At 48.8% G+C, this 14,038-nt stretch overlaps 1 protein-coding gene across 1 annotated transcript in view; it reads left to right on the top strand.

The window, feature by feature from the left end:
- Positions 1-14,038, top strand: part of Jph2 (junctophilin 2) — a 63,856-nt gene that overhangs the window by 22,348 nt on the left and 27,470 nt on the right. Inside the window, exon 2 of the mRNA XM_052723963.1 lies at positions 193-964. Within this exon, the coding sequence (XP_052579923.1) occupies positions 193-964 (772 nt within the window). The remainder of the gene's footprint in view (positions 1-192; positions 965-14,038) is intronic.

Here is a 14,038-nt window from a genome sequence, read left to right as displayed (position 1 = left end):
GGGCCCCACCCTGCCTTGCCCACGATCCAGGTCACAGCATGCTAGGCTAGACAGTCACAGCAGCATGCACTACCTTGTCCCTCCAATGGTCTCTTCTCTCTCTGGGCCCCATCCTGTCTTGTCCATGTGGGGGAGGGGTTAGTCGCCCAGCCCCTGCCGCCTAACTGACACAGCTCTCTCTTCACCCCGCAGGGACCTACCAAGGCCAGTTCACCAACGGCATGCGGCATGGCTACGGCGTGCGCCAAAGCGTGCCCTACGGGATGGCGGTGGTGGTGCGCTCCCCGCTGCGCACGTCGCTGTCCTCGCTGCGCAGCGAGCACAGCAATGGCACGGTGGCTCCGGACTCGCCGGCGGCGGACGGGCCCGCGCTGCCCTCGCCCCCGGTGCCGCGCGGTGGCTTCGCGCTCAGCCTGCTAGCCACCGCCGAGGCTGCGCGTCCCCCGGGCCTGTTCACACGTGGCGCGCTGCTGGGGCGGCTGCGACGCTCCGAGTCGCGCACGTCGCTGGGTAGCCAGCGCAGCCGCTTGAGCTTCCTCAAGAGCGATCTGAGCTCGGGCGCCAGCGACGCCGCATCCACCGGCAGCTTGGCCGAGGGCGCCGAGGGCCCCGACGACGCGGCCGCGCCCTTCGACGCCGACATCGATGCCACCACCACCGAGACCTACATGGGCGAGTGGAAGAACGACAGGCGCTCAGGCTTTGGCGTGAGCGAGCGTTCCAGCGGCTTGCGCTACGAGGGAGAGTGGCTGGACAACCTGCGCCACGGCTACGGCCGCACCACGCTGCCCGACGGCCACCGTGAGGAGGGCAAGTACCGCCACAACGTGCTGGTCAAGGGCACCAAGCGCCGCGTGCTGCCGCTCAAGAGCAGCAAAGTCCGCCAGAAAGTGGAGCATGGCGTCGAGGGCGCTCAGCGTGCAGCAGCCATCGCTCGCCAGAAGGCAGAGATCGCTGCCTCCAGGTAAGGGCCTGGTGGGAACCTGCAGCCTAGGGGGCCCAGGCCAAACCTGGTCATGCATTTCTTTACTGTGCCAGTCACCCATGCATCTAGTTATCTTCAGATCGTGCCTCAGCCATCCACTTAGCGGCTACCACCCACCCAGTCCCAACCCTTTGCATATCTGATTCTCACATAACCCATCTAATAGCCATGTGTCTGCTCAGCAGTCATCCACTTATCCATTCCACTTAATGCATACCCACCTACACCACCATGCACTCATCCACACATCCATTTATTCACCCATCTATCCACCCATCCACCAAACCTAGCAGTAGCCCACCCAGACATCCCTCTAATCCCTTCACAACTTCTCTAACACTCAGGGCCTCTATCCACCTAACCCTTTTATCCATCCATCAACTTCCTGTCACTCAGTCTCTTTAGTATCTACCCGACCAACCATCTATCCTCACAACCACCCATCCATCCTCACAACCACATCCACCTTCATCCACACAGCCAACTTCCCATCCCTTTTCACTTTCCTGGCTGCCTAATCACCTCCTCGACCACCGACTCAACTACTCACACATCTATTTGACCACTTATCCACCCCCCATTCACCAATCATCTCTATTCACTCAACTACTTCACCCATTGTGAAAACCAGTAATGAACCCATCCATTCATCCACCACATTGCTTACAGCTACTTCCATTTGGCCACCCAGCCACATTTTTACTCATGCAAATGTCTACTTGCACTCACTCAATGACCCCTCCACCATCCAGTCATCTAGCCACCTCCACAGCTAGCCATACTTCCACCCAACCATTGGCCACACTTCCGTCCACTCAACCCTGCTCACCTATCCGGCCTGCCTCCTACACATCCGCTCGCCCTTTCACCGGCTCACCACCCACCCTATCATCTACATTCTATCCCCGATGTCTTCTCATTCTAAAGCAGACGGAGTTCTAACGTTGTCTTCCAGTGTGTGTTAAACAATATCGACCCCTCCCATGCCTTTAGCCACCTTACAAGGTTTCTTGTGCTATTTTAGACGAGCTAAAAGAGGCTCAGAGTAGCAAGGAGCTTTGTCTAGTCACTAGCCCAGAAGGTTAGTGTTTCCCCACATGGTGTCAGCGTTTCTTAGTTGTCCATCTTTGGCCAGTTGTGTTTTCTTCTCGAAGCCCAGTTGCCTCATCTGTACAAACAGGGCTGTTCTGAGAGTTGAGAAGGCCAGTGCAAGCCAAGTGCTCTTGGTGAGTCCCCTAGAAGCAGACTCTCAGATGGAGATCTGAGAGCAGGGGGATGCTTATGGGGAGCACTCTTAGGATGGATGCTCTGGAGAAGGGAAGAAGCAGGATGGGGCTGGAGGAGAGGCTGAGCAGTAGTGCAGTCTCCACAAAGGCTTCCATCAACCCCGGGGGCAGAGGTGCTCTGCAGAGGGATGTTATCCCTATTTGGGATGAGGGAGTTGGACCAAACCCTCTCTGAAGAATGTAGACTCCTCCCCAGAAAGGAGCGTGGCCTGGGGGCTGGACAGCTCCCTTCAGGCCCGGTCAATCCCTAGAGAGTGCTGGTAGTCTGTGGTTCTCCAAGTGGCTAGAGTGGGAGAAGGAAGTCCTTGGGTCCTGAGGCAGAATCTATAGTAGCAACTATAGTGCTGAACACTAAGTACAGCCACAATAATGCCAACAGTCACTGGCATTCAACAGATTCATTTGACAGATGTGAAACTGAGCTCAAAGAATATGCCCATATTCCTTACTTTTTATGTCATGGTGATGCCATTATCTGACAGAAACGGAGAAGACTTGTGGGCTGTTTTTTTTTTTTTTTTTCACCTCGTTTTGAGGGTTTCAGTCTGCTGTTGGAAGGGAAGGCATCGGCTGTTCGTGCATGGACCCGGAAGCAGAGAGTGAGACAGGAAGTGCACCTAGTGACCTTTTAACAGCTAGGCCTCACTCCAGTGCCGCCAGCTGGGGACCAGGCATTTAAAGAGCATGGGGGCTGGAGCATGGGGGCTTGGCCTTTTAGAGCGTTCACTGTTCTTGCAGAAGACCTGGCGTTGGTTCCCAGCACTCACAACTCTGGTTCCAGGGCATCTGACTCTGCAGGCTCATGTATGAATGTGGTGTACATATCTACTCAGGTGCATGTACAGACACATAGGACAATAAATAAATAAATCTCTAAAACATGAGCCCCCGGGGACATTTCCATTTCAAACCGTAACAGTGCCAACACCACAAAGAAAGCAAGCGGGAGAAGTCTTAAGTCTGAGCCTTCTGATTCCGAAGCTCTAACCTGCATAGCCTCAAACTTCAAATTGTTGTGAGTGTAACAGTTAGTACGGCAAAATAGGAAAGAAATTAAGGGTTTTTTTTTTTTTTTTTAAGACTTCTTGGTTAAGGACTGCTAAGGTTAGAACGTCTCTCTGGTCTGAGCTCATGGGGAAATGTAATCACTGTACTAACGGTCTCAAGGGGTGGGAGTTTTGAGACATGATTGAATCATGAGGGCCCTGCTCTCATGGGTGGGACTAATGCCGTTAGAAAAGGGTGAGTTTGGCTCCCCCATCCCCACACTGTGTGTTGCATGTACACAAACATGTGTATAGAGGGCATGTGGAAACCAGAGATCAACCTTGGGTGTCATTTCCCAGGAGCTATCCATCCACCTTGCTATTGATTTATTTTTATTGGTTTTTCAAGACAGGGTTTCTCTGTGCAACAGTCTTGACTGTCCTGGAACTCACTTTGTAGACCAGACTGGCCTCGAACTCACTGAGATCTGCTGCCTCTACCTCACAAGTGCTGGGATGAAAGTCGTGCGTGCACTTTGCCTTTTAAAACAGGATTTCCCACTAGGCCCCAGAGCTTTCTGGCTGCCTAGAGAACCCCAGGGATTCTCCTGATTTTGCCTCCCTAGTGTTGGGGTCATAAACATGAACCATCATGCCTGGCTTTTTATGGAGTTCACACTCAGACCCTCATGCTTATGTGACAAGCACTTTACGGACTGAGCGAGCTCTCCACCCCTCATGTGCCTCTGACATCACATAATCCAGCCTTTATGTCCTTCAAAGGCTAGAGTGTGCAAGCTGCCATTATGGAAGAGAATGGCCTTATCTAATACTGAACTTGCTTCGACTGGTCAGTCTTCAGATGGTGAGCAATAACTTCCTGTGGTTACAAACTGTGCAATCTGAGGTATTCTGTTATAGCAGCACCAATGGACTGAGGCAGACCAGGCCTATGAGCAGGGGACTGTATTATTGTCCCACCACGATACTTTTATGAAGTAAAGGGCACACTTTTGGAAAAACCAAACTTTTACATTGGAATAATTTTAGGTTTATAGAAAAGTTGTGAGGAGGAGCTGAAGAGGTGGATCAGTGGTTGGAAGTGAATACAGTTCTTGCTAAGGACCAGAGTTCAGTTCCCAGCACCCATGTCTGGTTCCCAGCACCCAAATCAGGCAGTACACAACTTCCAGTAACTCCAGCCCCAGGCAATCTCATGTCGTCTCTTTGAGTCAGCAGACATATGCACACCCCTCCCCCACACACATAGTTAAAAATAAAATAAGTTTTAAAAAGTGCAAGTTGTGAGGAGATACAAAGAGTCCCCATATCCTTCCACCAAGTCTCTAATGCTGCTTTCTTAGATGACCACAATACATGTATCAAATGAGAGGTGCAGAGTTAGCTCAGCCAGTAAGTGCTGACCTGGGAAGCATAAGGACATGAGTTCGAGCCTAACTGGGAAGCATAACAAAATACAAACACAAACAAACAAGCCAGATATGATGGCTTGCAGTCTCACTGTTGGGGAGGTGCAGACAGGTGCATTCTGGGGTCTTGCTGGCCAGCCAGGCAGCTGGTGGCTGAAGAAACATCTGGTGTCTGCTGACTTCCACACACATGCACACATGGGTACATGTGTCAGCAGACATGTGTGTACCTGCATGAACACACACAGACATACAACATCAGCACATAACCATCCACTAAACTCCAGAATTCATTTGAATTCTGCTAGTTTTCCTACAAATGCCCATATTCTGTCTTTGTTTCTTCTTCTTCTTCTTCTTCTTCTTCTTCTTCTTCTTCTTCTTCTTCTTCTTCTTCTTCTTCTTCTTCTTCTTCTTCTTCTTTCTCTCCTCCTCTTCCTCCTCCTCCTTCTTCCTCTTCCTCCTCCTCCTCTTCATCATCATCATTATTATTATTATTATTATTTTGGTTTTTCGAGACAAGGTTTCTCCGTGCCTGTCCTGGATCTCACTCTGTAGACCAGGCTGGCCTCGAACTCACAGAGATCCGTCTGGCTCTGCCTCCCAAGTGCTGGAATTAAAGGCATGCGCCACCACTGCCCGGCTTCTTTATTATTTTTTAACATAATTTCTTTATTGATTCTTTGGGAATTTCATACTGTGCACTCCAATTCCGATCATTTCTCAGTCCCTCCAATGGTTGTGACAAGTGGGAGCTGGGGCTGTTTTGGGTCATCCGTGGACAAAATACAAACAGGTTCAGAAGCCCTTGAGATGATATGCTGCCTCTTGTACCAGCTGTGTGACCTTGCCCAAGTTGCTCCCCCACTCTGACTGTGGGATCCTCGTGCCTCATAGGGTAGAGAGGAGGGTAGCAGGAAATGAGCTACTGATTGGCACGGAGCAGCCAGCAGTGGAGAGCACTGTCAGTCCACATGCTCGGTTTTAAAGACAAAGCAGTGGATGCTGGGTGAGGACTGCTTTCCCTAAACTCTCCCTGTGGGGCACAGAGACACCCCTGTCTGCTCTCTTACTTTCCCTGCCCTTGTCCTTGCAAGCACCCATGCATCTGAATGTGTGGCACTGTCACCAAGAAGGTCCCCAGGCCCTGCAGCTGGCTTGTGCTTCTAGAATGAGAAACTGGTACCTAGCCTCTCCTATGTACAGCTCCGCTGGCCATGTACAGGACGCTCTGGGGAGAGCTGGAGGCTTCATGAATCGGCAGTCAAGACCCTGATGGGAGTGGCTTGGGCTCCAATTCAAGCCCAGCAGAATTTCCAATTAAGGGAGTCTTTGGGTTAGGAGGAAACACAGGATTGCAGCATCTTCCCTGAAGACTCCCCCTTCCCTGGGGCTTTGGTGAGTAAGCTGGATGCAGAGGGATAGGAAGCAGCCCCAGCAGCCAGCAGCCTCCTGGGGCTCAGGAGGGCTGGGCTTCTGTCCTCTGTAGCCTCTAGCTCTTAGCTCTGGGTTTGGTTATACCCTCAGCTCAGCGTCCATAATCAGGACATCTCTCCCAGGCCAAGGAAGGGAACCCACACATCTCACCCCTTTAAGATGGGCAATGGACAGAAGAAGATTCTAGACTCTTGCTGTTCAGTGTGCTATCCTCCTGTCATGGTCTGGGGGCCATGAGATGCATTTAGTCCCAACTGACAAGTGGGAAAATGTACACTGGATTCTAGAAACATACTACAAAAAGAAGGCAAAGCTCTTAAATTTAAAAAAATGCATATAAATTATAAAAGACTAGGGATATGGTTCAGTTGATAAAGTATTCACTGGGCAAGCAAGAAGAGCTGGCTTTGAGCTCCTCCTCCAGCACACACATAAAATATACAGACACGCAGGCACACATAAAACACACACACACACACACACACACACACATATAAAATGCACACAAACACACACACATATAAAACGCACACACAGACACACACACATAAAATACACACACATACACATGTATACAGACACACACACATACACACACAGACATACACACAGACACACATACATATACACACAGACACACCCACAGACATACACACACATTAAAAACACAAGACACACATACACATACACACACACATACACACACATATACCTACACAGACTCACACACAGACATACAGACACACACACACACACACACACACACACACACACACACACACACACAGAGGCATACTCCATGTTTGCATGAACTTGTAATTCCAGCATTGAGGAGGTGGAGACAGACTGATCCCTGGGGGCTCTCCTGACCAGCCAGCTAATCAGTGAGCCCAAGATCCCAGTGAGAGATCCTGTTTCCAAAACCTTGGTGGACAGCTTCTGAGGGACCAAACCTGAGATTGCCCCAGGTGTCCACACACATGTGCACTCTTGTATATGATGCACACACTTGCACATACATAATACTGGTTACATGTTGAAATGGTTGTTTTTGGATATACTGTGTTAGGGGAAAATATACTTTTGATATTAATTTTACCTGTTTCCTTTTACTTTTTAAAAGGCGGTTCCTAGAAAGAAAATAATTATGTATGTGGCTTGTTTTCATTACATTTTTATTGGGCAGTGTTGCTCTGAGTCTTAGAGTCATTCAGACCCTCAGAGATAACCTAGCTGGTTCTCTGGTTACCTGGGGAAACTGAGGCACAGAAAGTATGACATCATGCCCACGGCCACTAAGGGATCCAGGCCTTTGGATTTTGTGGCCAAGAGCTCTTTTGGTAACTCCTTTTAAGGTCATGAATCTGGGTGGTGGACGAGCTAGGAGGTGCCTTAGCTTCTCTGGCTGTCACACCCACCCACACCTCAATTAATGGCTCCCTCTGGAAGGAGCACAGGCAGCGGCTGAGGGAGGGACCCGGCAGCGTGCTGCTGGCTTCCTTCCAGCTCCCACTTCCCTCCTTTCTCATTGAAGGCTGACCTCCACCTCGCAGCTTTTACAAGGGTCACAGTGGAGTCTGTTTGCACTGCCCAGGGCTCCAGGCACGTCCCTGCTAATTTTCTCCTGTGTCCCCAGGTGCAGGCAAGGGACACAGCTGGAGAGTTCTCAGCTGCCCCATGAGGAAGTCCCCAACAGCTCAGAATTAATAGTGGAGTGATATCCCTGAACCGGTTCTGTCTCTTGACCCACTCCCTGCCTCCAGCGCTTCCTCAAACGGCCCTCTGGAAGATCCTATGTTGGGCACTGGCCTGGAGAGTTGTTAGAGACTGAATTTCTGTGTGCAGTGGTTAGGAGTCAGGTCTGTGGCATTAGTCGGCCCGGTTTTGAATCTGGGTTTAGCACAAGGGGACTAAGCATCCCAGTCACACTGGGAGTCGAAGCTTCTAGGACCTGCTGCAAGAATGCGCCTCTTTGTGTGATGTCACCTTGATGGGTTTCCTGTCACAGCATTTGATTAGCCTCTGTTCTGAGCAGGGCTTGTGCTGCATCAATGGGCACACAGTGAACTGTCAAGGTCAGCATCCTCCAGGGATTCACAGTGTACAGCTGAAGCCAGGGATTGGGCGTGATTGAGAAGGAAGGAGCTGACAAGGGGCTGGAGCGGAGGTGGGTGGAGCGTTAGGGAGCAGAGGCAGGAGCAGCTGCTGGTGGGTGGTGAGGGGGAGCATTGCCCAGGAGGCCCTGCAGGTGGCCACCTCTGGCTGGGAGTTCTCAGATGGAAAGACAAATGTCATTCTAGGGACAGAAAGGGATTTGAGGTGTGCCCTAAGGAATGAGAATGCAGGAAATGGTGAGTCCCTGAGGGGGCTGGAGATGGAGGCCTGCCAGGCAGCGGGCTCAAGCCAGGTTAGGATGGGTGTCAAATACCAGGAACCAGGAAGGACAGTAGACACCTGGTGTTGTGCATGCAGGTATTATGGAGGTCATACATTTTACTGACAGGTAGCAGGCTTGTATCTGACTGGCTAGGACAAGGAACCTGCCCTCTTCAAGTACCCTTATGAGGTCTGACATTGCCTAATGCAGTCTGCAGGCTCATTGAAAATATTAGCACAGTTTTTGATTATCATTATTTTTCTGAGACAAGGTCTCATGTAGCCCAGGCTGGCCTCAAACTATGTAGCTGAGGATGATCTTGAAAATTTGATCCTCCTGTCTCCTTCAGGAACTACAAGTATCTGCTGTCATGCCCAGCTTACTTGGTACCAGGGCTTTGCGCATGCTAGGCAAGCATCCCACCTGCTGAGCTACACTCCAGCCCAGCTCTTGATTTTTTTTTTCAAGAAAAACTAGAAGTCTGTATTTTGACGTAAAATCTTTCCTCTTTAGATTTTCTATTATGAAAAAAACCATATAAAATCGTCTAGTGTAGTGAATTTCTATAGTCTAGTGTAGAACTATTTCTTCTTTAACTAGACTTGCCAATCGTTAGCCACATTACCATGTTGCTTCACTTTTTATACATGTATTTTTTTTCTGAAATAGTCTATACTTTAGGTATCACAAGATAATTCATTTCAAAGTTCTTCAAAATGCACTTCTAAAAAGCAGTGGCATTTGGGCTGGTGAGATGGCCCAGCAGGTATCTTAGTCGGGTCTTTATTGTTGTGAAGAGACTCCGTGACCATGGCAACTCTTAGAAAGGAAAACATTTAATTGGGGTGGCTCACTTATAGTTCAGAGGCTTAGATATTGTCCTCCTGGTGGGACATGGTGGCATGTAGGCAGACATCATGCTGGAGAAGGAGCTGAGAGTCCTACATCTTGGTCTGAAGGCAACAGGAAGTGAACTGTCTCTACAGAGTGTAGCTTGAGCCTAGGAGACCTCAATGCCCATCCCCACAGTGACACACTTCCTCCAACAAGGCCACACTTCCTAATAGCTTACTCCCTTTGGAGGCCACTTGCTCTCAAACGATTAGGCAAGCATTCCACCAACTCAGCTACACCCAGCCCAGTTCTTGTTTTTTTTTTTTTCCCAAGAAAAACTGGAAGTATGTATTTTCACATAAGATTTCTCCTATTTAGTTTTCAATCTTTTTTTTTTTTTTCTGAGACAAGGTTTCTCTGTGTAACTTTGGAGCCTGTCCTGGAACTCATTCTGTAGACCAGGCTGGCCTCGAACTCACAGAGATCCACCTGCCTCTGCCTCCCAAGTGCTGGGATTAAAGGTGTGTGCCACCACCACCTGGCTCACCTGTTTAGATTTTTTATTATGAAAAAATATAAAACAGTCTAGTGTATCGAGTGACCATTTCTTCTTTAACTAGACTTGCCAATCATTAGCGGCACTGCCATGTTGCTTCATCTTTGATACATGTAGTTTTTTTTGTTTTTTGGAAATAGTCCACACTCTACATGTCATGAGATAATTCATCTCAAAATACTTGAAAATGCACCTCTGAAAAGCAATGGCATTTGGGCTGCTGAGATGGCTCAGCACACAAAGGTACTTGTCACCAAGCCTGATGACCTGAGTTGGATCCCTGAGACCTACATGATGGAAGGAGAAAGCTAACTCCTTCAAGTCCTTCTCCGACCTCCACACATGCACTATAGCACACACGCCCCCCACCCTGCACACATGCATAGAAAACAAATAAGTGAACATAATAAAATTGTAAATGTAAGAGCATTGCCTACATAATTCCAATGCTGTTGGTGTGCTTAATAACTAAACCTCGATTCTGTGTGGGCCCTTTCCTAGTTTGAGCCAATGCGTTTCGTATCTGGTTTGCTCAGATGAGATGTCTCAGCATGGTTTTGATTGGCTTTTCTGGGATGACTGGGGATGTTAGTCAACTATCTTGAGCTCGTTGGCTCTTTGTGTATTTTCTTCAAAGAAATATCATTTCTCCATTTTTATTGGGTTCTCTCCCCACCCCCGACTTTTTGAGATAGGATCTTGCTCTACAGTCCCCAGGCTGGCCTTGAACTTGTAAACCTGAGTCTCCAGGGTGCTGCCATTACAGATTTGTGTCATCACATCTGTCTGTATTTTTTCTTTTTAATTAAGCTGTAAAGGGTCTTTATAGAGTCTGAATGTAAGCCCTTTATTAGACACAATTTTTGTGACTTGCAAATATTTGCTCCATTCTGTGCATTGTTCCGCACCCCTACCCGTGCAGTGAGGACTGAACCCAGGGCGTGGCCCGTGCCAGGCAAGTGTTCCGCCACTGAGCTACACCCTGAACCCTTTCTTTATTTGATTTTGTAATGAGACCTCACTAGTTGCCCAGGGTGGCCTTGAATTTGTGACGCCCTCCTACTTCAGTCTCTGGGTGTCACCAGTGTGTGCCACAATGCTCGTCTATTTCCACTTTGTTTTTATTTATTTTTTTTATTGATTTTTAAAATTAGTACAGAGTTCTCACTTTAGTGACAGCACCCTTTGAAGCACCCAGGTTTTTAACTTTGATGATGTCTAGTGTATCGACCTTTTTTTTTTTTTTTCTTTTGCTGTCTGAGAAAACATTGTCTAACCTAAAACTCTGTTTCTTGAGACAGGGTCTCACTATGTAGCCCTGGCTGTCCTGGAACTCACTCTGTAGACCAGGCTGGCCTCGGACTCACAGAGATCCGCCTGCCTCTGCCTCCTGAGTGCTGGGATTAAAGGTGTGAGCCACTATGCCAGGGTCAGCTGGATTTCTTACGCTACTGTTGTTTCCTGTATGTTTTTCCTCCTACTTTCTACCTTCCTGGTAACTTTTATCTAAAATAGATTCAGGAGCCACTTCTCTGGCATGAAGCCTTACTAAGTGGGTCTATACACTTCATATTGTTTCCCATGAAGTCACATAACAAATCTTCTCAAGTTCTTTGCATGATAGATCAGAGAACTCAATCCCAGAAGAGGGGAGGGGTGGAGGGGAGAGGAGAGGAGAGGCCCTGAAGGAGGTGTGAGAGAAGAGAAGCTGAAGAAGCAGGGAGAGACACAACACATCTTCAACTAAGCCTCAGTGCTCATGTCCAAGTGGGGAGGTCTGGGGATCTGCCCGTCTTCCTCACCCACCCAGGCGCTGGGTTCTACCACGTCTGGCTTTTATGTGGGTGCTCCAAAGCCCACTCAGGTCCTTTTGTCTACACAGCAGGCCCTTTACTGATAAGGGTGTCTCTCCAGCCCTCTTTTCCCATCTTAAACACTGTTCTACAGCACGCTCATTAAAATTCAAGGAAGGGCATAGTAATAAAAAAATAAAATGAAACCCCTCCTGCCCTAGCTGCTTCTGAAGGCACCACTGTTAAGAGATCATTGGGAAATTCTACCATTTGCCTCTCTGCTCTTGCTTGGTTCTATTTTTCATAACTACAGATTCCTACATAATGTTCCGAGAGCTTTTCAGGAGCTATGATACCCCTCCCCCCATTATTTGCTGGTATCACGATTTAGTTAACCAGATCTCTCTTCATGGTGCCTGAAAACATTTCATGTCTTCATGACCACAAGCGAGGCTGTAGTGAACACTGCAGGGCCCCTCTCCTTGCTCACAGCCGCTGGTTGAGGGAATGGTCTAGCCAGGAAACTTCTCAGAGACATTCAAGCATCATTAGGGCTCATTGGAACCGCATAAGTCCCACTTATTCATGAGAGATGCTCTAAGACGTAACAACAAGCATTTGTAATACTGAACCCTTATACACTGATATTTATTCTCTGTAAGAACCCACTGTTAATTTCTGAATTAAGTGCAGTAGAAGATTTTTCAACAACAGTTAGAGATACAACAGAGCACTTAGAATCCGAGACTGTAACAGAAGTTAGTTAAAATGTGCACATGAACCTGTCGTTTCAGGAATTTCCATTTAGTTAGCATTTTCGGATCTGAGCTATGGTGTAGTTCAGTTGGTAGAGTGCTTGTCTATCATGCATGAAGCCCCCGGTTTGGTCCCCAGCACCACATAGGCCAGGCATGGTGGCACACGCCTGCAATGGCAGCATTTGGGAGGTCAGAGCAGAAGGATAAGCAAGTTCAAAGTCATCCTCAGCTGCAGAGTGAGTTGGAGGCCAGCCTTGGCTATGTGAGACTCTGTCTTAAAAAATAAAACAAACCCATGGTGGACCTTGGGTATAATGCTGCCTCACCCAAGTCTCCGCAAGGAGTCTTGATAGCCACCTCATCCAGCTCTTCTGGTGAGGTCCATGCTACCGTGGAGTAGCTTAACACAAACAAACACACTCCTGAACCATCTCCAGTGGCCACACCACTCCTGTACATCTCACACATATTTTAAGAACAATTGTTGCAGGGGTGAGTTACGTGCCTATGAACTTTCTGAGGCTAAGCAGTGTGTGTGCTTGCCCTCAGATTCCCCACCCCCCATCATCTCCAAGGGGCTCTCACCAGAAGGACACTCCACACAGCCTCATTGCCAACACTATGCATTTTGCCTTTTGCTTCTTTGAGGACATGACCACATGTGTCATGCTCTCAGGACCACTTTTAACATCCCCACAGACAGCTGCATGGTGTCTTCCCTGTGGCTTGTCTCCTGACATTCCTGGTGGAAGATTCCATCATTGAGTGTGTTAACCTCCCCAGAAATGGGTTGAGATGGCAGAGAGTCTCCAGCTCAGAGTCCTGCCATTCTCTGAGTCCTTCTTTCGTGACTCACCAGATGGACAAAATCCCTCTGCCGCCCAGAGAGACTGAAGACTGTGGTGGATGGAATTTCCTGAGTTGTCAGGGTGGGACTCTTTTGGTATACATGAGGCAGCTGTAGCTTCAAGGCAGAGAGTGTGTTAGGGAGACCTTCCAAGCTTGGCGAGCAGAGAACCCAGGCGAACATCCAGTTCGAAGCTGTCCTCAGAGAAATGAAGCCCAGTATGCTGGATTCATAATGGAGAAACTGAGACCTGGGAAGGGGGAGGGGCCCAGCCAGGGTGTGTGGTGTGAGCAGATGGGAGATGGCCTTGCGAAGCTTCAGTTGGCTTCTGGGCACATAAATGGATCTAATGGACAAGGGACAGGGGCCTGTGTGGTGGAAAGAGGAACTTTACCTCCCTACCGCCAGCCCTGTGTACTGGCCTTCTAGACAGCCAAAGGGCCTCTCTACCTTATTTTTTTAGCCTGACTAGAGAAGTCAGAGAATGGACAGGCTGGTAGTCTACAACTTCAGGAGAAAAGTACCCTTTGCTGTACATGTCCAGGTGTCCCCACTTCTGGGGGAGGCCAGCGCTTGACCTGACCCTGGCACCTTAGCTGAGTTCCAGGGATTTAGGGGTCAGCATTGGAAGGGGCCGGATGCCAGAGTGCTGGAATTAGGAGTGTAGATAAAGGTGCCATGGCTGCTGCAGGAGGAAAGCCTGAGAACTCAAGGTCATAGTCAGGGTCTGGAGGCTTGGCCCCCAGTCC

The sequence above is a fragment of the Peromyscus californicus genome, unplaced genomic scaffold, assembly GCF_007827085.1.
Source record: "Peromyscus californicus insignis strain IS unplaced genomic scaffold, ASM782708v3 Scaffold_7__1_contigs__length_154581171, whole genome shotgun sequence".
NCBI lineage: Eukaryota > Metazoa > Chordata > Mammalia > Rodentia > Cricetidae > Peromyscus > Peromyscus californicus.
This window is presented reverse-complemented; position numbering and strand designations above follow the sequence as displayed.